The following is a 25,501-nucleotide window of genomic DNA, read 5'->3' on the forward strand; positions in this document are numbered from 1 at the left end:
AGGCAATGGCAAATGGGTTGGCGAGCAGTGAGTGTGACTCTTTCCGGTGTCGATATGCCATCTTTGGTGGCGTTCAATGCATCTCGGTGAGACCTTTTTGAAGGCGTAGTGTGTGTGACAATTGGTTGATTGATTGCATCTAGAGAGTTGTTTTTTTTCTTCTTCTTATTTTCTCTCTCCTCTCATTGGACTTCACGCTACTTTATCAAAAATTCAAAATACTCATCTCATTTTGTTTTTATTTTAAATTGGGTCCTTCTTCTGATTTCTTTTTTCTTGGGTTTTTTTTATAATTTTATCTTTTAATATTGAATTGGTTGAAAATTGAGTTTCATGTTATTTTTTTTTTGATTCAGTAATCTCTGTTTCATGACCTGAGTCACGGATTTAAAAAATTAATCTGAGTTAACATTGTTCTTTTTACGTTTTTTTTTTTACTTTGATTTTCTTTTTCAATTTCATTTGTCAATATTAGATTTGTTAGAAAATGAATGAAATTCATGATCTTTTCGGTTTTTTTTCTATGGTCTCATGTGACTACAATCTACTCATAAACTAAACAAATATCACAATTAATCATTTAATTCCCAAAATATAGAGTGACTACAATTTTCTAGTTTTAATCAGATCACCTTAAGCTAAGTTAGGAAGATTAACAAGCCAATTTAAATCGACTTCATCACAAATGACAATGGAAAATGAAAACGGTGATCATCTCTAGTTGCTCTTCAGTAGATTAAAAGCCAATTTAAATCGACTTCATCACAAAAAAACGGTTATATCACCAGTAACACTGACAAGGATTGTGGTTTGAGACAGAAAAAATTAACCAGCTCTAAGTTCTTCAAAGGAGTGGTCTTCTTGTTCAAAAAATTTCTCGCTGTTTTAGGGGCACAAGAAACATAAGGGGTAGCCGGTGTTAAGACCGTCAGCATAGGAACTGATGTTGTTGGAGGAGTTTAAGCCACTGGAATAGCCAGCGTGTCAGGTTTCTTTTTTCATCATCTCCAGCATAGATCAAATTTGAAGGTGTATCCATTGCTGTCTTGTTATAAGGCAATGTGTTTAATGCTCCACTTGGCGTTATTTTCTGATCCTCCACTAAATTAACAATGTTGGCCCTAGAGGACATGGTCAGAAAAATAGGAGACAAGGGACTTCCGGATCAAGCTTGACTCATTTTCACGTGCCTTTGCAGCAGCAGTAGAGGGACGCTTCTTTACTAGTTGACCAAAAATCTCTGAGTTTCTCCTACCTACAAAGCTCTGTACAACTTGAAGAATGAAGGATAGAAAGATTCGAAACGGGAAATTTCGAAATGATTGGTGTGTAGCAAACTAATGAAGTGTCTTGCTTGCAACTGACCGAACAGTCGGTTCTTCCAGCTGAAAATGCCAGGAAGGAACCATTCATCAATTTAACGTTCAAAATATGATAATATTCTTGCAGATCCCACTGTCATGCAGGAAGAAAAAATCCAATTTGAATAAAGATTTACCAGAGAACTAAGATGCAAAACCACCGTGTGGCCCGTGTCTTAAAGAGTTGCATCGGTCTAAGACATTGCCCTTTTTGTCTGGATTCACAAGAGGAGATTTTCTTTTCAGCTTTGGAGTTCCGAAGCATTGTTCCACCAAGAGAGAGTTTTCGATTACTCTGCAACTCCCATGGAAGTTCTGGAAGGCTTCCTCCCTCTCTGTAATGGGGACTTGGTTTTGACCGGAAAAGCACTTCCTGCTCTGCAATCAGCTGTGCCCGACTTTTCTTCCGGTCCTTTATATATATAGAAAGTTTATTCGGTGTGTACTTGTTAAAAATATTTTTTTAAAAAAATATATTAAAATATTTTTTTAATTTTTATTAAAAAATCATTAATTAAATTTTTTTTTTAACCAAACACAATTTTAAAAACATAATTTAAAGTGAAAAAACAATAAGCCTCTTCATCTTATCTGCTTGTGACCAAATGTGTTTTTTGCCGGGCTCTCTCTTGTTTGAAGTTATTGATGAATTTTGTGCCAGATTCTTTTTGACTATTGAGTAAAAAGGTAATGCCCCTTCTTTGGAAAATATGATATACAGGCTTCATGCATCATTGTACAACATGCATCTGTGGTTTGTTTTTGGAGGGTATCTTTCTTTCCTCCTTCTTTAGCTTATTCTTCTTCTAAGCAAAAGAAGGAAAGATCATAAATTTTAGTTGGTTTGCTGAACCCTTGGAAACTTTTTAATCTTTGTCCATGTTAGCTCCTTACCACGTATGATAAACTTGCGATAATTATATAGAGAGCAGGAGTTAAGGCTAAATCTCTCACTCTTATGCCATCTTATTTGTGTTCTTGTAGTGGGTGCTGTTTTTTTCTCTTTAATAGTAAGCTAGTGGACAGAGAATGGTTTCTTTAGGTATTTATTGCGAGTTAGCTATTTGAGGTTCACAATTAAAGTTTGTGATGCAACAATGAAAATTTGTTCTCCATATATGATACCGCATTTTACCAAACATGAAGAATTTTTCAATCGCGGACAATGCTTTCTGGAAAATTCATAAACTGCGTTGAAATAGTTTTCTACATTCTGTCATTTCATATTTCTTTTGCAATGCTTATATATTTTGTTGATTCTGGATCTGGAAATCATGCAGTGTCAGTTTGTCTTGAAACTTTTTAGCTTGTTCAATTAAAAAGAAATAGTGGTGTTTTTTTAGCTAAATCATGCACAGATGATGTTCAAATAGGGATGGCGGTGTATTCACTATTCAGGACACTGATAAGTTGTTCTTGTAGGTGTTCTTTTCCCGTGTGATTTTTATTATACAGCTTGATGGTTCAGATCATGCTACACATGACATCTAAAATGCCTGTCGTTGTCTTTCCGGATAGCAATTATCTTTAAGTTGTGCAGGAGTGCTCAATCTGCAATACTGCATCGATTAAATGGATATGAATTAAGAGCATCAAGCTAAGGGCTTGCTGTCTTTTCTCCTCTGAAGAAACTCAAGATCGTTGCAGATTTTGGGCTAGAATAGCAATGGCTATATGTCCTATGTGAACTATGTATGCTTGGAGGAGTCTTGAACAGTTACTGCAGGTGAGCTCCTAAACCCTTTTGTAAGATTCCTACGACCCGTAACGTAAGGGACTGGTTATGCCACCATAAAATCTTGAAGGCTTCCAAATGCTAAATTCCAATTATGACATGTTTATTTATAAAATCTCCTTTAGCAAATTCTTTACCACAATTTCTTATGGCAAGTTAAAAGGCTTTGCAACTTAGGGTGTGAACTTGATGTAGAAATTAGAGTCTTAAGGTACATAATTATGTTCTTCACTGTTCTGTTTATGCTTCTCTTCTTGAAACTAACTGGTCAATCCATGGTCAAAGCGTGGCTTCTCTTTTATCTATCTTATCTCCTATGGCTATTCAAGTCTTAAGGGAGTCACGGTATTTTTGAAGAAAAACACGTCTCTCGCTGACATGACGGATCAGTATTCAACATTCTACTGGCTTGTATCATTTTTTCTTTTGAAGATACTCTTTTAATGTTATTTGATCATCTAATTCTTTTTCATTAATTGTTTGTTTGTTTCATGAGTGGTTGCTGAGTGCACAACCTTATAATTTCTGTTCTTGTTACTCCGCCTTCAAAGTTCAACAATGAAGCAATATTGCTTTGAAGGTCAAAGAAGGTATGCACTAAGAAAATACTTATCTTGTACTTTTGCTTAGACAGTATTTGTAACTGTCACCCTAACATATGATTTGCCAGGTTCTAGATTTCTTTCGAAAAGATGGGGAGTACTACTCGAACACTTTATGCTCTACATCTTCCCTAACTTTGGATCTGCCTTTTATTCTGGTTCCTGTTCTCCATCTCTATCTTAGAGGTCCAAGATCTATCATGTACAATGAGTTTCTCCTTTTTGTGCTTGTGTAATTACTTGTTCTCGTTATTATCTTTCCCATCTCCGATTTGTTGGATCTGTGGCTATATATATTGGCATCCCAAGGTTCTTTGGAGCCCGAACACACTCACTAGTCTTTGGGGCATAAAATATAATCACAGTGGATTGTGATTCGATAATGTTTCCTTTTCTTGGCCACAAGTAATGTGAAAGCATGGGCTGTGAGCTAAAGTCAATTCCCCTCGCATACTTGCTCCATTCCCCTGCAATTGACTTTAATTACCATGTGGCTTTATATTGATTATGCTCGGGCCAATATTAGCAAAGATTCTACCTTCCGCATCGTAATTTGTAATCAAGGGTCTATCTGCATGTGGACAATGTGAACTCTGTTCTGGTAATGGGAATCCATCCATTTAAGTTCTAGAATTACTCTGTTTCTTTAGTACGTTCCATGCCTTGTTGCTTTAATGGATTAGCCCACAGAAGATGACTTCGGGATTTTTTCATGCTCTTGTTACGCATCTCATGCTAGCATGCTATGGTGCTTTTTTCAGTTGCCTACATGGTTTATCAGTTTAAGTGGCTCTCTGACACCATCTGCTTTAACCTATGCTTAGATTTTGTAATATTTGATGCAGGGGATTATGGTTTGAAATTTGGATTGCCTTGAGAAACGTGTGATGGCTTTGGACTTTGGAGTTGTTGCTGGATCATTATGAAAACTCAGGAAGCTAATTCCTGTATGACCCAATGCGGCAGGATGTGCTTTTTAAGTAACCAACATGCTAATGCTAAGGTCCTCTCTGTTCATCATGATAGCAGCTGTTGCTTAATAAAGAGCAAAGAGTTAATTATTAACAATACATGAAAAGAGTCGTGCGAGCTTAGTTAATGGCAGTTAATTCGAATCGTTTCCTTGGGTTTTCGGTGTAGAACGGCTTCAATGGATATATTTCCGAACAAGGGAAGTAGCCATGAGGAACAAGATAATGGGCCTACTCAGAAAGCCACACTGAACCATTAGAGACATGCAAAAGCACCCAATCTCTTCCACTTGGACTTAACCGTGGTTCAACATTATAGAAGTGGCTGTACCATAATGTACAAGTATCGAGTCTGAACTGCATCTTCAGGGTATTGTTCAATTTGTTGAAATATGCCAAGGGATTAAATGAATAAACTCCCCTTTGCTGCTCACTTATTTTTATGAATCGTGCTTGTAAACTGATTTTAACCAGTTTGATTTCCTAAAATCTAGATCTTGGGTTTAGAGAAGCGGAGACGGGGGGGAAAAACAAGTACAATTATACTAGATAGATTGTGAAATAAATACAAGATGAGCGCACTGGAAAGACAACAGAAGCCAAATTCAACAAGACCTGGAATTTCTAAGGAGAGTTTGGAGGCCTAAATCTAACTCCTGGCAAGCATCTAGACGCAAACGCTCGAGCCAATTCGTGGAGATCCTCATTATCAATTCCATGCTCTGATGGATTGTAGAAACCGGTCGATTCTGCGGATGCTTGTTGCGGCTGTAATTGTAACTGATCAAAGTGCATTGATATGTTAGAATTCGAAGCTAATTTTGAGAACGATGGTACTTCTGAAGATGAACTAAGACTCATTAGGGAGTGGCTCTGAGCACACAGAGGTGGTTGCTGAGGGAAAGGGAGACACTGCAATGTTGAAAGGTGGGCTTGAATGTAGGCCAGCTCTGCTTGCAAATTCATTAACTATAATCACCAGAAAAACTTCTCATCAGAACCCTGTTACCTTCCAAGTAGCATCCATCGAACTCGTATAAAAAAGGGTAGGATCCAAATTTCAACTTGTAATCCAGGAGCACAATGATATTGGTTTTTGTTTTTCATTATAAGAAGCAAGTGTCGTTGATGAATCTGTATACATAAAAGTCTAGCAGGTTTATTGAAACGGAACATGCATTAAAAAGAAGATGGTTGCCTTTCCACGTATTTTTTCAAGGAGTAGGTGAAGAGCATAAGCTCCTCTTGGAAGAGCTGCTGCTACCATGGAAAGTAGAAACCGAACAAGGAAAAAAAAGGCAAATGATTAGAATTCAAAGATCAGCAGCTAACATGGGAATTACGTCAATGTGATTTGTTTATTAAACTGTTAAGGCTGAATTCCACAAGAGAAATCAATGAAAAAAGTAAAATAAAAAATAAAAAAATAAAATAGAGGGGATTTATAATGAATACGCTGTCTGTGCACACTCGTTGGCATGTTTACTCTAATGTTCATAATTTTTTTTTTCTTTTTGTAACCTAACTTTTTATTATAGTTTGTTCACTAAACTTTATTTCTTTGTTAGTTATGTCAATTTGGTTTTATATTTTATAGTTTGTTTTGTTGTGCATGCTTGTGCATATACGCTATAATAAATCCCCAAGAGGCGTAACGTGATGGCAAAGGACTTGAGATCTGCACAGCAGATCTCCAGTTCGAGTCAGGGCGTGCATCCCTTATAAGAGCCTGAGACAACCGGGGTTTTACTCACTCACCTGGGCCGACAAAGTGCGATTTTCGGGGGGTGGGGTTTCCTCAAATCAAAAAAAAAAAATATATGCTATAATAAATATTATTTTTACATTACATTACTTTAAAGATTTCTATTAAAAAAATAATTATAGAGTTGTGTATCTTTTTATACCTTCGGTAATTGTCTTTTTTAATTTACATTATTTTTCTTTACATTTCAATCCTTAAAAATAAAGAAAGAAGAGATAAAGCTACTAAAAAGAAAGAGGATAGAGAGAAAACTTTTGATTGACTACATTCTAGCAAGAAAAAAAAAACAATCTTGGTGTTAATATATATCTTAATAAGGAGAGTTCAATTAAGGTAGTTTTGATCTCTATTCATGCTGAAAAAAGTAGAATGAAATTAAAAAAATCTAGTTTAATTTTGAGTTTTTAGGCTAATTAATGTGATTTGACCTTAGATGTTTTTTAATATTTTAAGGTTAAAACATTGAAAATTAAGCCTTGGATATTCTAAAACTTAAACCCTGACTTTCGATAATTAAAATTTGTTGCAACATACAACATTTTGTATGCTTTATTTTTTTAAAAAAAAAAACTAGGCATGTAGGCCTTGGTTTAACTCTGCTAGCCTCCCCTTTTTTTTTAGATTTTTTTATGATACTTACTTTTCAGAAGATTAGAGGTTTTTAATGGTAATATAACACATAATTTATGAATAATTATATATAAGTCTAATAAGCATAACTTGTTTTTTTAAAAAAAAAATTCTCATGAATATTCTCTCAATTTTTTTACTGTGATTTTTACAATTTTTTTATTTTGTTACTGCACATTAAAAAAATTTAATGTATTCAAAACACTCATAAAAACAAACATCGAGTACTCCACTAGTTATCTTTTCCAAACATTATAAACTTCTGGACTCTATCTCAAAGTCCTCATAAGTAATCAGAATTAATTAACAAAGGAGTGCTGTTACACCTAATTCAGTGAAGCAAGTAGCTATATATATATATATTAATTGGATATCTACCCAACGAGCCCAGCTTGATGTAAAAATCCCAGACACTCCATGAAGGAAATTTTATATCCACTCATTAAAAATGAGAAACCCTAACATAACCCACCGACAAAGGTTTGATCATGAACAAAATGGTCTTGTAGGTATATCCATGTCTGCCCGTGTGGCTATATATAAGAACTTTTGGTCTCTAGCTAGCAGATTTGCCATAATGGAGCCAAAACATAGGTTAGGTCCCACTATGATCGCTTCTTACAAGGAAACATTAACCCTCCTTTGTTGATCATAGTTAATAAATGCATCAAGAATTCAATATTTCGCAGATTACAAGTAATATTAATTATATAGGACTACCCATCAAAGTCAAAACCAGATATACTTGAGTATTTCTCGAGCTTTGCTTTGTACGCCTTCAGTCAATCCTCTCTCGGAGTTTTACCATTCGCACAGGATCTAAAGCGCAAGTCAGCCTAAATTTCACGCAACTTTATTTTTTTGTTGAAAAACATGATTAGTTTTTTTACACCCCAAAACAGTGATAAATATATTCAGTCAATAAATGCAAGCTCATTACATCGAGAAACCAAGGGAGAAGTGATGTTTGAAATTAAGAAACTAATTAAAGAGATGTTGGCGAACCCTAGCAATTAAGTAAAATCCACAAGAATACTTGACTTCACGTGCTTTGGGACTAGAAAACAAGAAACCCTACGGAAAGTTAAAAGTTAGTAGCAATAATCTGTTCATATTCACGTATGAATATGCCAAATTAACCGGTGATGATTTCACAAACTTGTGAAACAAACAGTAATGTGCAGATCTCGACCGACCAACTAGATTTAGCTTTAGAGTTCTAGACATGAAAACGAATCGTAATGCCGCCATGAACAATATCTTACTCTTACACGACAATCGTGTGAATTAAGTTCAAGAAAACTGGTAATATTAAAGCCTGACAAAAGTTTGCGCCATGTTGAGAATTCCTTCCGCATAATTATTGAAAGTAATTTGAAGGAAGGAAAAAGTTCTAGAAAATCCCTTTTAGTTAATCATAATATGGAAGCATACAACACAAACCAATTCTACGCGAGAAGATCTTGTCGACCCCAAATTATATATCAGCAGATATATGACACTTAAATCTCTAATGGATATGTAACAAATTAAGAAAAAGGTTATGTAGTGATAAGCTACAATTAAACTAAACAATATATAGGGGCATTCGGATATATATATATATTATTACTCCCGATTAATTTGTTCTTCCACCACCGTACGTTCTGTGCAAGTTTAGAAGGGAAAGGGGGAAGAAAGCTAAAGATGATCAAAACCCTAACACGACATAAACTTCAAGTATTAAATATTGAAAGGTTTGGCCAATTAATTATCATCAAGAAAAAAATATTTACCTGTTGTTGGAGAGTGAAGATGTGGCCAACACAGCCATGAACAGGGTCTCTAACCCTGGTCAAGGCCTCGTAACAAAGAGTAACAACAGCATCCAGACGCTTGTGAGTAGGTATGCGCAAGAGAAGCTTAGAAGCATTGCTAGCTCCAAAGACCTTGTGCACTGCTGCAAAGTGAGCTGTACCTTGATCAGGATCAAAGTATGGTGCAAAAATGCATCCTTTTACACACTTTCTCCTTAGGAACTTGCAGGCACCACAAGGCCCACTTCCATTATTTGCACTAGCACTCATCATCTTCTCTCTGCAGAAATGACCCACTTCCTTGGGGTTTCAGCTTCACTCTTTGTGGGGTCTATTGAGACAGGAGATAGAGAGAGATATGAAACGAAGGCATGAATGGGTATTTATTTACTCCATCAGAGACGAGAAAGGTCTGTTTGTCTTAATTTTACCACTAAATTTGTTTTAAATTTATTACGTTTTGATATTGATTACGTTAAGACAGCAAATGAGTTTACTTTCCACTTTATATTTCATGTTCGAATTGAATAAAAAAACTGTATTTTTTTCCCTGATACATCAATATTTAGATGTAGATAAATGACCAGCTTGATTTAAACCTAATATTCCCATTGAAGAAAAACAAATAAAAGGCTTTCATAAGAATTTAAAATGCAAATTGAGAAAAATTTATATTAATGTGTGAGAATTGATAGAAGATTTATATCTGCTTTCTTTAAAACAAATTAACTAATTAATTAAAAAATGCAAAGAGATTAAATTTTAGAAAAGTGAATGTACTTTTTGTTCAAACTTTAAAGCCACGGCAACCATAGAGGAAGCAGGCGGGGGCGAGCAAGATTGCGTGAAGCAAACATACATGCGGCGAATGACAGTATATCAACATCCAACCGCCGCAGTAGTGGCCACGTGCGAGACCCCACGTGGGACAAACATCCTATCTCCTCCTTTCCCATCAAATTATTTATGTCTCTCTCCCCCTCTCTCGTCACTTCAATAATTTCTTTAGAGACAGAGACAGTGAAAGATATGTGAGATTAGGCTTCCAGTTTTCTTCACAGCTTTTACTTCTGTTCCTTTTCACCCCATCATAATCATCATCATCATCATCTACCTACTATAAAAGCTGTGACTGTAGATAGAGTTTTGAAATACAGAAAATTATGTGTATATAGGTAAAATGATTAGTATCAAAGCTTTATTACAACTTTTAGATATAGAACACAAGCAAGAGCAAAGAGATCAGCTGCAATTGTGATAGGAGAGATATCAGCACACTGTAACTTGCTTCTATTTGCGTATAGATGCAAATCTGCGAGCAGTTTTACAATTTTTTCCTAACGTTGGTACAAGTTACTCCACTCTGAGAATGATGAATGAATGAGTTAAAGAAATGATGGTCTAATATTCTGAAGAGTGTAAACAATCATTCAGTCAACTTGGAGCCCAGCATTATTGGTTTTCAAGAATGATAATAATATCTACTCCAATCATAGCTAGCTAGTAGCGTCACTTTGAATATTTACAGGTACAGTGGTTTAATTCACTAGTTGTGTGGTAGCTAGCATATATATAACTATATGCACTTCAATTTCCTGTATGAAAAAAATATCCCGCGACTCTCTCCTTGAAGTGCATGCGAAATGGTGCCAATTCTATATCTTGATGGAAAATAGTTATTTTACAAAAGGTTGTTTCCATGAAGAGTAAGTTTCAGATTATTTTATGACATAAAATATTTTTTAGTGTTTGTTTATAATATGAAAAATAAATTGAAAATTAATTTTTTTAATATTTTTTTAACAAATTCATTAGAATAAAGGGGTCAAATCTTATGGGTAAAAAATTTAATGGATGATGAAATTGAAAAAAAATATCAATTTTATAAATTATTTTAAATAAAATAAATAGCAATCAAAAGAATAAGAATCAACTCTAATAAATAAAAAAGTTGAAAAAAATAAGATTTGAAGAAAAAATTTAATTTTATAAATTATTTTATATAAAACAAGTAGCAATAAAAATTTAGTTATTTCACATTTGATTTTTTTTTTTAAGTTTTGGATATTGTTTTTTAAAGTAAATAAAAAACACTTTTTTAATGTTAATTTCTCGGTCGACAGGAAAATATTTTTTCGTGGAACAACGTTTTTTTAAGGTTATTAAACATCAAAAAAAGCAATAAAAGTAGTTTTTTTCTTGGTACAAAACGAGACTATCACAGCTCAAAGGGACCATGGATCTCAGGATCCGTACGAAGCTCACGATGCCAAAAAATCCGTGTACGTATACATAAAAAAGAGTAAATTGGATTATAGATGTGGGACTCCATATATCACAAGATCACCGTAATTTTGCGAGAGGCTTGTTTTGTTCTTTGAAAAGGGTTAATTTTGTCAAAATCATCGTACTTTTATGAGTGGTTTGTCTTCTTATTTTTTTTTTTTAAAAAAAAACGATAAGTTTTCTAGTATCTTTGTCATACATGAATGTGTTTTTTCTTATTTATTTATTAAGAAATTAAGATTGGTTGTGAAGACCATTAATTAACTTAATGGCTTGCAATGGAACTATAATTTCAGGATGTTGGGAGTAGGCTAGAGATGTTATAATCAAACAAGCTAATGATATTCCCCTGCAAATACCATTTATATATAAATTTTATTTGATTGTTGTAATTTATTTATACTGCAATGAATTCTTCATATATATATATATATATATATATATCATTAATTGTAGTAATACAACTAATTAAACTTGTTTTTAAATTTTTATCCTACCTCCAATTCATCACTCATTAAACATTAATGCCTACAACTCAAAAACTAGTCATTACATGTCTATTAGACATACTCACTAACATACTTAAATCCATGAGGAGGAGGTACCACAAACTGGTTTAGTGGCTCAACTAACTCAGTATTCTCATCTTTTCCATCTTCCTCATCTTCCTCATCTTCCTCAACTCTAGTAATATAACAATCATCTTCATTGTCACTTCGTTCAGGTTTTTTATAGCAATATAGATTCTATGTCATACCAAACCGAGCTTCCATATTTATAATTTCTTGTGCTAATATTTGATTCCTTGCATTACCACTTAAACTAGACAAACAAGTATAACTTGGCACTCTAGTAAACTCCATACTATAGAAGTTTTCTCGTTTAAGTCTAGTATTCAAGTATAACTCTAAAATGTTCATCCTATTAATATTGGTAAACTCAAATATTGAATTCACAGTTTTATCACTATAAATGAGTACACCGACATCACAAGTTAGACTAACATTAGTTTGCATCATCCTCAAGTAAGTAATTTCAACTTCAGTTTTAAACATATTCCAATGAAATCGATCATATAATATTCTAGATAGCCTATTAAAAGACATATCTAATGCAATAGTTAAGAACTCATTACTTCCTTCATTGTAAGTGATATTATTGTCAGTATGAACAATAATACCACCATAAAAGTATAGTACTCAAATACTACAAGATTTTCTGTTAAACAATATAACAAATTAAAACATAAATTTAATTTATTAATATCGTTGGATTAATTAAAATACATAATTTATCAATAAAGCATTAGATATTGCGGGTGTTTCACGGTGGGTGGAGAGGGGTCAGGTTATGGGCAGTGACGCATTCACGGGGATGGTGAATATAAGGAGTGGATGAGATGGAAAATAAGGAGAGAAGAGTGAAGAAATAATTAGATCTAGGGTTATAATTCATTAATTTGAAATCACATGTCGCATATGCAACTCATGAAACTATTTTTTTTTAATTTTTTTTTACTGTATTATTTTATGAAAACTGTAGTAATACAACTGATTTGTTGAAGCATATCACACAACATCAAAACTTTGAAAAGAATGGTGAACATGATAAATTTCCTAGACAGTTCGACGAAAATGACTTTGAAGTTGAGAAAAGCATGTTCATAGATTTCATGATTGTCTGGTCCACAATATTTCTTTGACTGATTGACTAGTATTTAAAAAACAAAAGTTTTTGTCTCCCTAGAGTTCTGCAACCTAACATATCAGGGCACTTAAATCTTAATAGCTTGCTTTGCCATATTTTATGGTGACATCCTCGAATTTATAATGCATTTCTTTCAACAGAAATTTCAATGATGACAACCATACATTCATACATACATATATATATATATATATATATATATACATATATACATATATATATGTATGTATGTATGTATATGTATGTATGTATGTATATACATATATATACATATATATATGTATGTATGTATGTATATGTATGTATGTATGTATATATATATATATGTATGTATGTATGTATATATATATATGTATGTATGTATGTATATAAAATTGTTTTTTTTATTTTATTTTCTGATTCCTAGGTGTTGACCGCACGGATGGTAGAAATTAGAAACTTCAAACTTGTGGGGGGCTATTTTAGAGGAATTACATTACGTTATTGAGCTGTGATCGGGCTGCACATTTTCTGTTTCTAAAAGTTCAGGCAACCCTAATTACAGAACATCACTTCAAGATCAAGGTTCAAGAGTACACTAATTAGGGACTCGGACAATTAAAAAATGTGTGTTTTCTTGGACATGTTGCCAGATAAGTGGGCTTTTCTCAAATTCTGTAGGGACCTTGTTTCTCAAAATTACTCCTTGATAAATTAATGATAGCTACAATATTCAAATTTGTTTGCAGCTCTAATATTCAAATTAGTTCTTAATGGAAAAACAGCTGCTTGAAATATGGGTCTATGGCTCTACTTCACGTGTGGTAGGCAGTAGAGGCTTGGCATGCTAGTGTTTCGAATAATCAGACAATTAGCCTTGTAGTTTAAGTTATAGTAGCCCTCTGTAGATACAGTAGTTTTGAATTAGAAGTTGTGTGAGCTGACTCTAGCTTACATGTTAGAAAACTTGAAAACAAGAGATACGGAGCGATATAAATTAATACATGATTGAAAATTAAAAAATTAATATTATGAAAAAAAATTCATAAGAAATTTTAATATGAATTAATCTTTGAAGTCAACCAAATTAATGTTGACCGATCATTACATATTTTTATAAAACTCACGAAGACCGAGATTTAAATAACTACGATCCTGTTTGTTTTTGTGTTTCAAAAATATTTTTGAAAAAAATTAAATTTTTTTATTTTTTTACTTTAAATTAATATATTTTTGATATTTTTAAATTATTTTGATATATTAATATTAAAAATAATTTTTTTAAAAAAAATATTATTTTAAAAAATAAGTGTAAGGCTTTCAGATAAAAAGAAGAGAGGAACTGCTGCAACGTAAGCAACCTGTGACCAAAGCTTTTTAGAATATTTAAACAGTGACACGTGGCGGTCAAAACTATGGAATTGCTTCCTGTTCCCAACGACACGCGATTGGACAAGTCCCGGACGACGTGGTGAGTTGCCGTTACTTTCACTCGCATTTATTTTTTAGCCCTCCCATTTATTAAATTAAAATCAACCGATTACACAGGCAAAAAACTCCTTAGTTTATTATGTTGACAAAAGCTAACAAGTGGTTCATTTTGTGATAAATGATTTGATCTCCTAGCTCTGTATTTTTGTTTTAGTTGTACTATGTATGTATGGGGGAAATTAATGTTTATTTCACCTAACCTAATTTCTCAAATCATCTAAATTATATATGTTTTTTATTCATCACACCGTTTCATATAAACTATATGACATCAATCAATTAAATTTGTTCAACCAATAGATCCCCCGAGTTCGCTGCAGCAAGGTGGAGCATTTTTTTCAACAAAAAAAAAAAACATGGATGTTGTTAACATTTTTTTATTATCTATAAAAAATTTAAAAACAAAATAAAAAGTTGATATGCATGTTTAATAAAACAAAATTAATAATTATATGTGTTAATATATATATATATATATATATTAATTTCAATTGAAAAATTAAGTCGAAAAAATATATTAGGAGAAAACAAACATATCTTTTTTGTCATAGGTCATTAATTTGATAAACAATTTAGAATAAATATAAATATTTTTTTTCATTCAATATTAATCATGAGTATATTATTATCAAGATTTTGTATATCATGCTAATTCACAATTATTCATTAAAAAATTGATAATATCATTACAAAAGGTTTTATTTTTTAAAAAAACAATTACATTATTTTTTTATTCAATCACACTTTCTAATAAAATGGAGTGATAATTAAAATAAAAGTTTTTTAAGAATTTAACCTATTTAAAATAAGTAGAAAATATATATTTATCAAATCTAATGTCAATTCATTCATGGATCTTGTGATTATTTTAGTGAAAGTATATATATATCTTTTAATATGTTCATATTTTGTATGTGATTCAAGGCTAAAAAAAAATAATCAACGTGGTAAATCATGTCAAAATATATATTAAAATTTTAAAAATAAAAATTTGATTTTAAATGAATGTTCATAGCAATTTATTATTACTATTAAGTTTTTGCATCTTATGCATATAATAATTAAAAAAGTCTGTTAACATTCTAATGAAAACCTATAAAACTATTTAAGAATCATGTTAAAATTGAAAGATAAGTGAATCATCATGTTAAATAATTTGTTTTTAGAATGCAAAAGAAAAAAGAGTTAAGCTTAGCATCTAGCCTAAAAAAATGAATGTCATGCAAGCTTTTATTTTTAGGCCAGGTCCACATATCTAGTCTTATTTATTTATTTATTTTTCTAAAAGGTGGACAACTTGTCATCCACTCCTTGTTTTCTTGAAAAAAAATAAATGCAAATATATTGATTACTAGCCTAGATTTTGACCATTAAAGAGTGGTTAGAAAATTGAGCTATCGCATTTTTTAAGTTTAAAATTATATTTTTAATCTATTTTGATACAAAACACCTAATAAACACATTAGAAACATCAATAAATTAATCTCTCAACTTAAAATATCTATAAATTGCTTTAAAAACACAAAATGAAACCAAAAAAATTCTCCCCGAACCCGATCTACTTTTTTGAGGTAAGATGAAGACTAAAAACAACAATCATCAAACTTATCCCGTCAAATGAAATCTTTTGACATCAAACCTAGTCATTTTGATTGTTGAAATTATGACAACTTACAATTTTCTCTCTCTTCTATTATTTTTAATGAGTTTTTCTCTCATCTCTCTAATTTAAAGACTAAAAAAATAAACAAAATAAACTTTTAAACTAAAATAAAAATTGTTGTGAATTTAGGGTTCGCCATAAATTTTTTCCATGTTTTACTTTTTAGTCATCTATCTTTTAATTTAATATTTTTAATATAATTTCAAGCCTAATTTCATCTAATAGACTACATAATTATGTAATTAAAAAGAAAAAAATTAAAAATTTTGAAAATTAAAAAAAAATCAAGTGCTTTACTTTTCACATAAACAATAAAGAATTATTATATATCTCAATTTTTTTTAGATTTTTAGGTAATATGATCAGTCAATAGTCGAATGAGATATATCTTTCTTTCTTAAAAAAATAATATTAAAGTGATAATTAAATTAAAGGATGTTATTTAATATTGTAAAAAGTTCATTTAATGAAGAGGCAAGGTGTGTTACTTTCTTTTTCAATGGAATGCTGCGTGGACCCGTATTAGGAGTAAGATCCATTAGCAAGTCATGGTTTTACCGGCTGTTTCATTCTTATTCGCGGACTCAAACATGTCAACCTGCGTGTCAATCAATCTTTGAACGCTGACTTTTAATTGACCAGGATTGTTGATAAATGTAGATGGATGGAGTTTAGAAATATAATTATATCAAACTTAATTTTTGATATTTTATAAATTATAAATTAATTTTTTTTTTAATCAAATGAGTTGGATGTTATTAAATTTCTCAAGCCATGAGTTTTTTTATTTTGATTTTGTTTACCAGATTTTAAGTGCTTTATAAAACTTTTTAATACAACAAATTCAAGATACATTGCCCAATTATAGTATATAATATATTTTAGTTTATACATTTTTCACATTTCTATTTCATTCAACCTAACTTATTCATTGCTTTTGTGTGGACATTGTATAAAAAATCACACAACTTGGTATAAACAATAAAAGAAAATGGGTTTAGAATAATATAACTTTAACATAACACTTAATTATAAGAACATATTGAATATTAGTTCTTTAAATTACCTGGTCGCACTGTAGTTTTCCCATACTCACCTCTAAAGCGCCTTATAGCTCTCTTTCCATCAATAGTTTTTCTTAATTGATTTCATACATGAATTAGTTTTTATAATTTAAAAAACTAATTACTCGAATTTGAGATTCTGTATCAAACCTTAAACCTTTTCCACCAAGCACATATATATATATATATATATATATATATATATATATATATATATCCATTTAAGATGGTCATCAAGTTGACTTTATTGAAACAATGTGGTTCTTCAAATAACCACTTTATCATATATGTGATGAAACGCGTAGTTTCAACATTGTTAAACCTTAAAATCAATTTAAAAAAGTCATTTTCATACAATTGTGAAACTTAAAAAAAAACTCATTTAAAATAAATAACATCATGAGACAAGAAATTTATATTGAGAGGGTGCCCTTCCATTACATTATCCATTTGCATGTGGTCGACTCTATCAATAAAGGCATGCCCGATATTTCCTCAATTGTTGAGCTTTGGTCAACAACTTCTACATTAGGTTTCTCTTCATAATTCTTCTCTAGATTCATAACATGATCACAAACACTACTACTTGTTGGAGAATGAACACTCCTTTTTGGACTTGGACTTTGACTTGGTTTTTTTTTTTTTAAAAAAAAAAAAACATGATACCTAAAAGGAAACAATAAACACAAAATATATATAAAAGCATACATAAAAATCATCAAACATATATAAATATAATAAATTCAACTATTTATTAAAAATGAATTACAATTAACCTACACAAACCAACTAATAACTCATCATTTTTTTAATTCCAAAGGAACTTAGTTCCCCCAATTTAGAAAAATATAATTCATAATCCAATAAATATCAAACACTTTATAAGTTGAAACTTACTTAACCCTAATTGTTATCAAATCTACACAAAATCAATTGTCTAGATTCTCAACTAAATCATAAAATTGACAAAAAAGTAATTGATACCCAACTAACTACCCATTATTTATTCAATTCAAGAATAAATAAAATCAATTAATACCCTAATTATTATCAATTACACATTAATTTAACTAAACCCTAAATTTTCAACAAAACCTTAAATTGACTAAAATTAATCGGTACCCAACTAATTAATTATCCATCATTTCTTCAATTCAAACTTATTCAACCTAAATCAATATCTTTAATTATTATTAATTATAAAATCAATTTTCCATAAATTTATAACTTAACCATAAAATTAAAAAAAAATGGTACCCATTAAACTACCAATTGTTTGTTCAATTCTAACACATTTAAGTTACAAAATCACACTCAATTTCATCAAGTGATAAATTAAATCTATTTTTTCAAAGTCCCAAACAAACCTTAAAATACAAATCATACATTAATACAACAAAATTATTATCATAAAACAAGTGAAGCACTTAAATACACAAGGAAATTACAAATGCTACAAATTAACAACTTTTAATAAATTAACTTAAAAAATAAATGGTTAAAACATAAATGAGTACTGGGTTTGCTTGCTTGGTGAAGTGAAGATGAACAAGAAATTGAACTAAAAAAGGGAAGCTTAGGCCTTTGCAAAGATGTTACGTCAGTCGGCGAGTTATAGTGGCAAGATATGTATTTGGAGCTTGTGAAGGGGGTTGTTAGACTTTTTTAAGGAAGAAGGTGGTTGTTTGTTTTGAAGAAAAAAAAAGATGAAATTTGTTGTGGATAGAGAATGTTAGGTTTTAATTTCTCTTAAAATTACTGATAGAATTTCTATTGGTAATTTAACACGTCAATAATGCATATATATATTTTTTCTATCGTCGTTTTCATATGAAATTTTTTTTTTTTATGATAAATCATGATGGAATATTTCTTTTTAATGTTTTTGTTATTTTTTTTTTAAATTTTCTAGTAGTAATAATTGGTTGAAAGATTTCGGTATTAATTGGAGGATATGAATTTTTGATCAATGAGGTTTGATAGTACAGTCTGTTCCTCATTAATTATGGCTTTAGCTCATCCATCAATGTTCATTGCTACAAATTTCTACAGAGGCAACCCAAGTTTAGGAGTTTAGAGAGTTTAATTTATTATCCAAATGAGTCAATGAAATGATTGATTGCTTCTTGGAAGCCTAGCTTTAACTATTGTCTTGGAATCGGAAATTAAAAATGAGAAGGTCAATGTGCCTAAAATTTTAATAAGGAGGCCCATTAAAATTACAAAGTCCGATAATTAGAGGACCGCATGCATAATCTAGTTTACTCTTTTACATGTATACTCGACTCTAAATATCCTACAAGTTGGGAAATATATATAATAATTAATTAACAGTAAGAAAATTAACTACGGTGGTGAATTTGATAAATCCCGTTTAGATATCAAATCCCAGAAATAAACATAATTAAACCATGAAAATACAGCCTGTTCAATGTGATTATATATATATATATTGGTTCAAAGGAGATCATGTTTTGACTTGACTAGTGGTTCTTAAGAATGGAAGAGACATATTCTTACATATTTGTGGAATGTAGTATTATTTAAACCATAATCTTATAAATTCATCTTAATTATCCCACCTCTCTACTATTAAATCAGTACCTTTGTGATTAAAAAATAGAACGATATAAATTTATATTGTCATTCATATGTTTTTTTTTAAAAAAAAAACTTGAATGCTAGTGTTTTTTTTTAAATTTATATATATAGGCATTTGTCATAAAAAATACATATATACATAAAATCATGACCAAGGTGATTGATCATTTGTCGAATCATTTTTATTGGCATTTTTTTTATTGAAATAATAAATTTTAATTTCAAAATAATTCATTGTAAACAAAAACATCATCTAATTTAATAACAAGAGGAAAAAAAGTCATAAAATCCTAATAATATATATGTATCTAATTACTATGAAAAAAAATAAAGTCATTAATTCCGTTGGTAAAAGTCATAATTAGTGACAGAATTTATTCCGTCAGTAATTTCGCTGGTAAAAATGTTTTTTTTATTTTCTTTTAATTATTTTTTTTTACTGTAATTTCCTTGGTAAATATCGAGGAAATATGTTCGTTGATAAAATCTGTCTGCAATTTACCAACAAAAATATTCCCCTAATATTTCCGTTGATTTTCTGTTAGTGTAATATCTTGGCTGAAATTTAGATAATAAATTTAAAATAATCTGAAATCTCAAACAGTTGAAATTTATTAAAAGATACCAAATATACTATCAGATCAAAATAAAACGAAATTGAAAACTATAATTTTAATTAAGGATTTGCCGTATTATAAATCACTTAACGCCAACCTGTACAAGATTAACTCTAAGAGGATTGATTGCTCGTGTGTTTACCAAGTTAAGTACTGTATAACTTAAGCGAATCAACCTTTCCGTTTCGAGCATAAATTTAAGAGTTCATAAATTGACTGTAACAATTTATAGAACATGAGAAAAGTCCAGTTTCCCAACTTTTTTCACATCACGCTTGTGCTTAACACCTCTCTAACTCAAAGCCAGGCAGGCATTATATTACCTCTCAGATTTTTCATTGCTCATTAAAGAAGTAACTAATATTATGTAAGTGCAGTGTTTTAAAAATGGAATTAATTAAACCTGTGGGCATTCATCTCTTACTAAGAACCCAGTGGATTTATTCTGGCTTATTTTATAGAAAGTGAAAGGGAAATTGAGTCATTTTCGACAGAGAGAGATGGTTGGCGTCTTTTGCCGTCTACGCAGCTTAAACCACGCAGTTGCAGATTTAGACGCAGACCCATTGACACGTTTCGACTTGAAAAACCTTCTATTCCTTTTCTTTACTTTATATTTGGAAATTGCAAGCTAGCCAGATTATTTCATATATAGCTAAGAACCAAAGTTAAGTATATACAAAGTTATACATCACTTTTTTATCAACTGATCGGAGAGAAAAGAAAGAAACCTTTAGAGAGAAGAAGAGAAGGAGCTGACATGATTATCAGTCTTGCTAGCTAGGCAAGAAGAGAAAAAAAAAACAAAAGGAAAAAAAAACAAAAAAAAGGGCAGTTGAGAAAGAGATATTTATTACTATAGAGCTTGGCTCATCGCATGTTTGCTTCACGCAAGCAGCTAAATTGGAAGGGAAAGGTTTGCTTTATCGCGTGGCTTTAAAGACTTCACTAGCGTTTTAAATCCCACCATTAAAAAAAAAAAAAACAACAAACTCTAACCCCAAATACCCCATAAACCAACACCACCACCCACCAAACCAAACCAAACCCTAGACCACCACCACATACACATACCCTCGATCCATCTCTCTTCTCCTCCTTCAAATACAAACCCTGGCTAATTATGTGACAAACTGCTTTATTTACTTTCTTTTGTTCTTAAAGAAAGAGAAAGGAAATGAGTACTACAACAACAAACCCTATAAATAGCGGTGTTGGTGGTGGGAGCAGTGGTGGTGGAGGTGCAGGTGGAAGTAGTGGTGGTGGAGGTGGGCCATGTGGTGCTTGTAAATTCTTGAGGAGGAAGTGTGTGCCAGGCTGTATATTTGCACCTTATTTTGACTCGGAGCAAGGTGCGGCACATTTTGCAGCGGTGCATAAGGTTTTTGGTGCGAGTAATGTGTCAAAGCTTTTATTACACATACCTGCCCACAAAAGACCTGATGCTGTGGTCACAATTTGCTATGAGGCTCAAGCTCGTTTAAGAGATCCAGTTTATGGATGTGTTGCTCACATCTTTGCTCTTCAACAACAGGTAAATTATATTTCTTTTTAGTTACTTATTGTCATCCATTTCTGAACTTAAGAAACAGAAGGACAAGATAACATTTGTTGTTCTGTTTTCTTTCTTAGTTGAAGCTATTAAACACACCACTTACGCTATTTGCACGACACTTTAAATGATGTGTTGGGGATTATTCAGGGTGCGAAAAAGAGCTAGCCTCATCATGTTTGGTTTGGTTTGGTTTTTTTTTTTTCCTGTTGTTTTTGCTTGCTTATGCTGGTATATAGTCTATTCTTGAAATTCCTTTTCTGAAGCTCCCCTTTGTCAATGAGATTAGCTGTTTTAAACAGTTAATAGTACTGCTTTGACTTTCCTAGTTTTCTTCATTGAAATTAATTCCATGGGGGGTGGTTTTAGTTTTTGTCAAACTATATATGCAAGTTAATCCAAAAACCCTTTGCAAGGTAGCCGTGACCCTATATGGGAAGGCAAGTGTCCAACTGTTCCAAGTCAGTGAGAAGGCAGATTTTATCGGCTCTCCTTTGTAGCTAGGGAGAAAGCAAGTATTGGGTTCTTAATTTTGTTTTCTGTGCTGCTGCTCCGCGGCCTAGGGGATAGTTTTGTGCTTTTTACTGAAAACTAGAACGCATTCTTGACGCGGCCTAGGGGATAGTTTTGTGCTTTTTACTGAAAACTAGAACGCATTCTTGATAGGCAAATCACAAGCCACAGGCGGTTACCAGCTATAATGGCATAGTCTAGAGTGCGTGCCATTTTTCCTTTCGAATAGTGGATTTTGCAGTTATTAAGGAAATGGTCGGTTTTCCTTGTTTTTGGAAGCAACCTTTTGGGCCAGGGCAAGCAGTCGAGCGCAAATAGTTGGATTTCCTAATCAAAGAAGGGTCATATAGGGGTGCTGTTGTCAAATCATGGAGGGTTTAAAGTAGTTGAAGCACTAAAATATTATTTTCCTTCCATGAAATCATGAAACACATTGCGATTTTTCTCCTTTCTTGTGTTTCATAAATCACCACTTGAATAAAGATCCTTCTCTCTTAGTTTAAATATATGAACGAAATGAGACACCCTTTTCTACGTTCATGTGTTTGTCGATATTTTGATACTCAAGTACTCCTTTATGGATTTAATTATGCCGTACGTGTATTTTATGAAGATCAAATGGATTTAGTTGGGCAGCATCGCTATTGCTATTTGATTTGTCATATTGTAATTTTATCAAAAAAGATCAATCTGATCTCTTAATTATATCATGACAAATGATTGAAATGCATGAGCAGTTATTTTGTTTCAATGCTATACAGTATATTTATATATGTGTGTGTTTAAAATTTTGGATACATCAAACATGCAATTTCGACAACCAGCCACTCCTTCTCGCGTTTCAGCAATTAATGCCGAAGAATTCTGCTCTTAATCACTATGCTTCTCTTCCTTTGTCAAAGAAATCTTTATTTTGCTCGCAGCACCATGTTGCAATGCACGTATTTCAAGCATCCGTCTAGCATAAACAAAGACAAGATGCTTCAAACTAATTGTGTCAAATGTTTATATCTTTTCAAGTCGTCGTCGTTGTCATTAATTAATCAATTTAAGCAGTTCTATACATTTTTTCTTTTTTTTAAAAAAAAAAAGCAGAAGAAAGTTAGCCCCATATATATATATATATATATATATATATATATATATAACGTCATTATAACTTGATTGACATAAACTGTCTTCTTTCCATGTCTTGGAAGTTTGTTTTAACTTGCCTGCAATAACTTTCGGTACGTAGAAAACACTCAAACCTGTGTTCAATTATGGACACTAACTACAATAATGACGGTTTCAAAATGTTGTGAGCTTCTGGACAGTTGTATATATGTGGAGATGACACCATTATTCAACTCTGATTATTCTTAGAAACTTCATATCAGTGTATTATTGTGCAGGAACGAAAACAATTTATAAAGCTAGATGTACATATGTAATTTTCCTCCCAAAGCGTGGAGTATTGATAAAGATCAAGCGCTAACAAATTGATAGTTTTGTTCTCTTTTGGCAAATCAATTCTTTGATTAACAGGTGGTAAATTTACAAGCAGAACTCTCATACTTACAAGCCCATCTAGCAGCAATGGAAGTTCCATCGCCACCTCCTCCACCACCGCCAGCACTAGTGACGTCGCCTCCATTCTCAATAGCTGACCTCCCATCAGCCTCTTCTATCCCCGGCGCCGCGTATGATTTATCATCTCTTTTTGATCCAATGGTGCAACCATCATGGTCCATGCAGCCAAGACAGCTGGACCCCCATCAGTTTGGAGGCAGCAGTGGCACGTCAGAAACTAGTGGTGGTGATCTACAAGCATTGGCTCGTGAGCTCCTCCATAGACGAGGATCTCTACCGCCAGGGTCCGTGCCCTGTAGTGACGCATTAGCATCATCATCTATCTCTAAATGACCGACATTATATTAACAAAGTACTTTTACTAATGGGATGCGAACCAGGGGGTTTAATTTCCCTGCTATTTCGCTGGCCATGCATGATTTGGTAGTTTGATAATTGATCGATATTTCTTTTTGTTCTTCCTTCTAGCAGTGAAATTCTTTAGATTGGGAGGTATGAATTAAAAATTAAACAATGTCTTACAATTCTTATTCTACTTGCAGTTGCTATCTTAGGTAGAGTTCCAAGCAATTTGAAAAATTAATACAATCAATTTAATGTCATTGATAGCTGAATTTCACTGCAAAACTATATGATGTATATATACAGGGAATTCTTCGATGCTTAATTAATAAAAATGAAAACAAATACATGGGTCACAAAGGACGACAATATTATATATGTAGTGAACGAATTAAAGTAGTAAAGACAGAGAAATAAATGTAATTAAGGAGAACGCTTTTTTTAAGATGGTCTGTGTGTTTCTTTCTCGATCTTCTCTTACCAGATGTCGCGTTAGGGTATTTATACTTGGAGGAATTGCACTAGTTTGCATGGGAGCGCGCAGAGGCGTAGATGACATTACACCATCCATCCTAGCATAGGAGTAATTGTGGGAATGTGATGATACTTATACCATCTACGTGATCACCACTACCAAGCTTAATTAACATGGTGAAGTGATGGTGCAGAGGTAAGCTGCATCCTTTGGAATCAGGCTATATAATATCAAAACAATTTAAAAATATAAAACATTAAAATTTTTAAAAAGTGAATTGTTATAATTATTCCTGCTGAGAACTCCAAGAGATAAGCATGTTGAAAAAGTTAAAGAGATGGCATGTATCGAAGATAATATATATCCTTTATCATGGCAGTGCCGTATGGACACTAAATTAAAAGTACTATCCTTTATATAAAGCTCGTGTCTTTCCCATTTCTATCCTTCTTAAAATAGTCTTCTTCATTGATTTAGCATTTTTCTAGAAGAGATTTTTCTTGCTCTTTGTATCCTTGACTTATCTCTTTATACAGAAGGCACAATGAATTGTGATGGGTCATCCAGAAGACCAGTTGCCATGTCTTTAAGAGTAGAAGATCGACCTGACGAGGAGTACCTCACTTATTTCTCTGATGGTGAAGGTTCATCTTCTCATCCTATTACCATCCCTGACCACCGTTCAAACATGGAGGACCGCCGCTCTAAAGGGTCTGTGCCTGGCCATATTGCCCCTTTAAAGATTGAGTGGTTCAAGGCAGAGTTATAGGCTCAAGATG

General features: G+C 32.1%; 2 protein-coding genes and 1 long non-coding RNA gene across 3 annotated transcripts; 2 read left to right on the top strand and 1 right to left on the bottom strand.

Annotated features, from left to right (window-relative positions):
• The first annotated feature begins 1,974 nt into the window (after positions 1 to 1,974).
• On the top strand, positions 1,975 to 5,098 carry LOC127904977 (uncharacterized). Its single transcript, XR_008058479.1, has 3 exons — positions 1,975 to 3,686; positions 3,767 to 3,900; positions 4,544 to 5,098. It is a non-coding gene; the product is annotated as an uncharacterized LOC127904977 (long non-coding RNA).
• Positions 5,099 to 5,195: 97 nt separating this feature from the next.
• On the bottom strand, positions 5,196 to 9,228 carry LOC7461721 (LOB domain-containing protein 19). The gene is made up of 2 exons (XM_002302503.4): positions 8,840 to 9,228; positions 5,196 to 5,638 (listed from the first exon to the last, which is right to left on the bottom strand). Exons 1-2 carry the CDS (start codon positions 9,131 to 9,133, stop codon positions 5,294 to 5,296), a joined length of 639 nt encoding a protein of 212 aa, XP_002302539.3. The 5' UTR covers positions 9,134 to 9,228; the 3' UTR covers positions 5,196 to 5,293.
• Positions 9,229 to 21,196: 11,968 nt separating this feature from the next.
• On the top strand, positions 21,197 to 24,440 carry LOC7461722 (LOB domain-containing protein 30). The gene is made up of 2 exons (XM_002301259.4): positions 21,197 to 21,802; positions 23,861 to 24,440. The coding sequence occupies exons 1-2, from the start codon at positions 21,446 to 21,448 to the stop codon at positions 24,236 to 24,238; spliced, it is 735 nt and encodes a 244-aa protein (XP_002301295.2). The 5' UTR covers positions 21,197 to 21,445; the 3' UTR covers positions 24,239 to 24,440.
• The last annotated feature ends 1,061 nt before the right edge of the window (positions 24,441 to 25,501 follow it).

Source organism: Populus trichocarpa, chromosome 2 (genome assembly GCF_000002775.5).
Source record: "Populus trichocarpa isolate Nisqually-1 chromosome 2, P.trichocarpa_v4.1, whole genome shotgun sequence".
Lineage (NCBI taxonomy): Eukaryota > Viridiplantae > Streptophyta > Magnoliopsida > Malpighiales > Salicaceae > Populus > Populus trichocarpa.

Coding starts and splice junctions, on each gene's coding strand:
- LOC7461721 (XM_002302503.4), bottom strand. CDS start 9,133: ATGATGAGTGCTAGTGCAAATAATGGAAGTGGGCCTTGTGGTGCCTGC. Junction 5,639..8,839: donor TCTTCACTCTCCAACAACAG/GTAAATATTTTT, acceptor TGGTGATTATAG/TTAATGAATTTGCAAGCAGA.
- LOC7461722 (XM_002301259.4), top strand. CDS start 21,446: ATGAGTACTACAACAACAAACCCTATAAATAGCGGTGTTGGTGGTGGG. Junction 21,803..23,860: donor TCTTTGCTCTTCAACAACAG/GTAAATTATATT, acceptor TTTGATTAACAG/GTGGTAAATTTACAAGCAGA.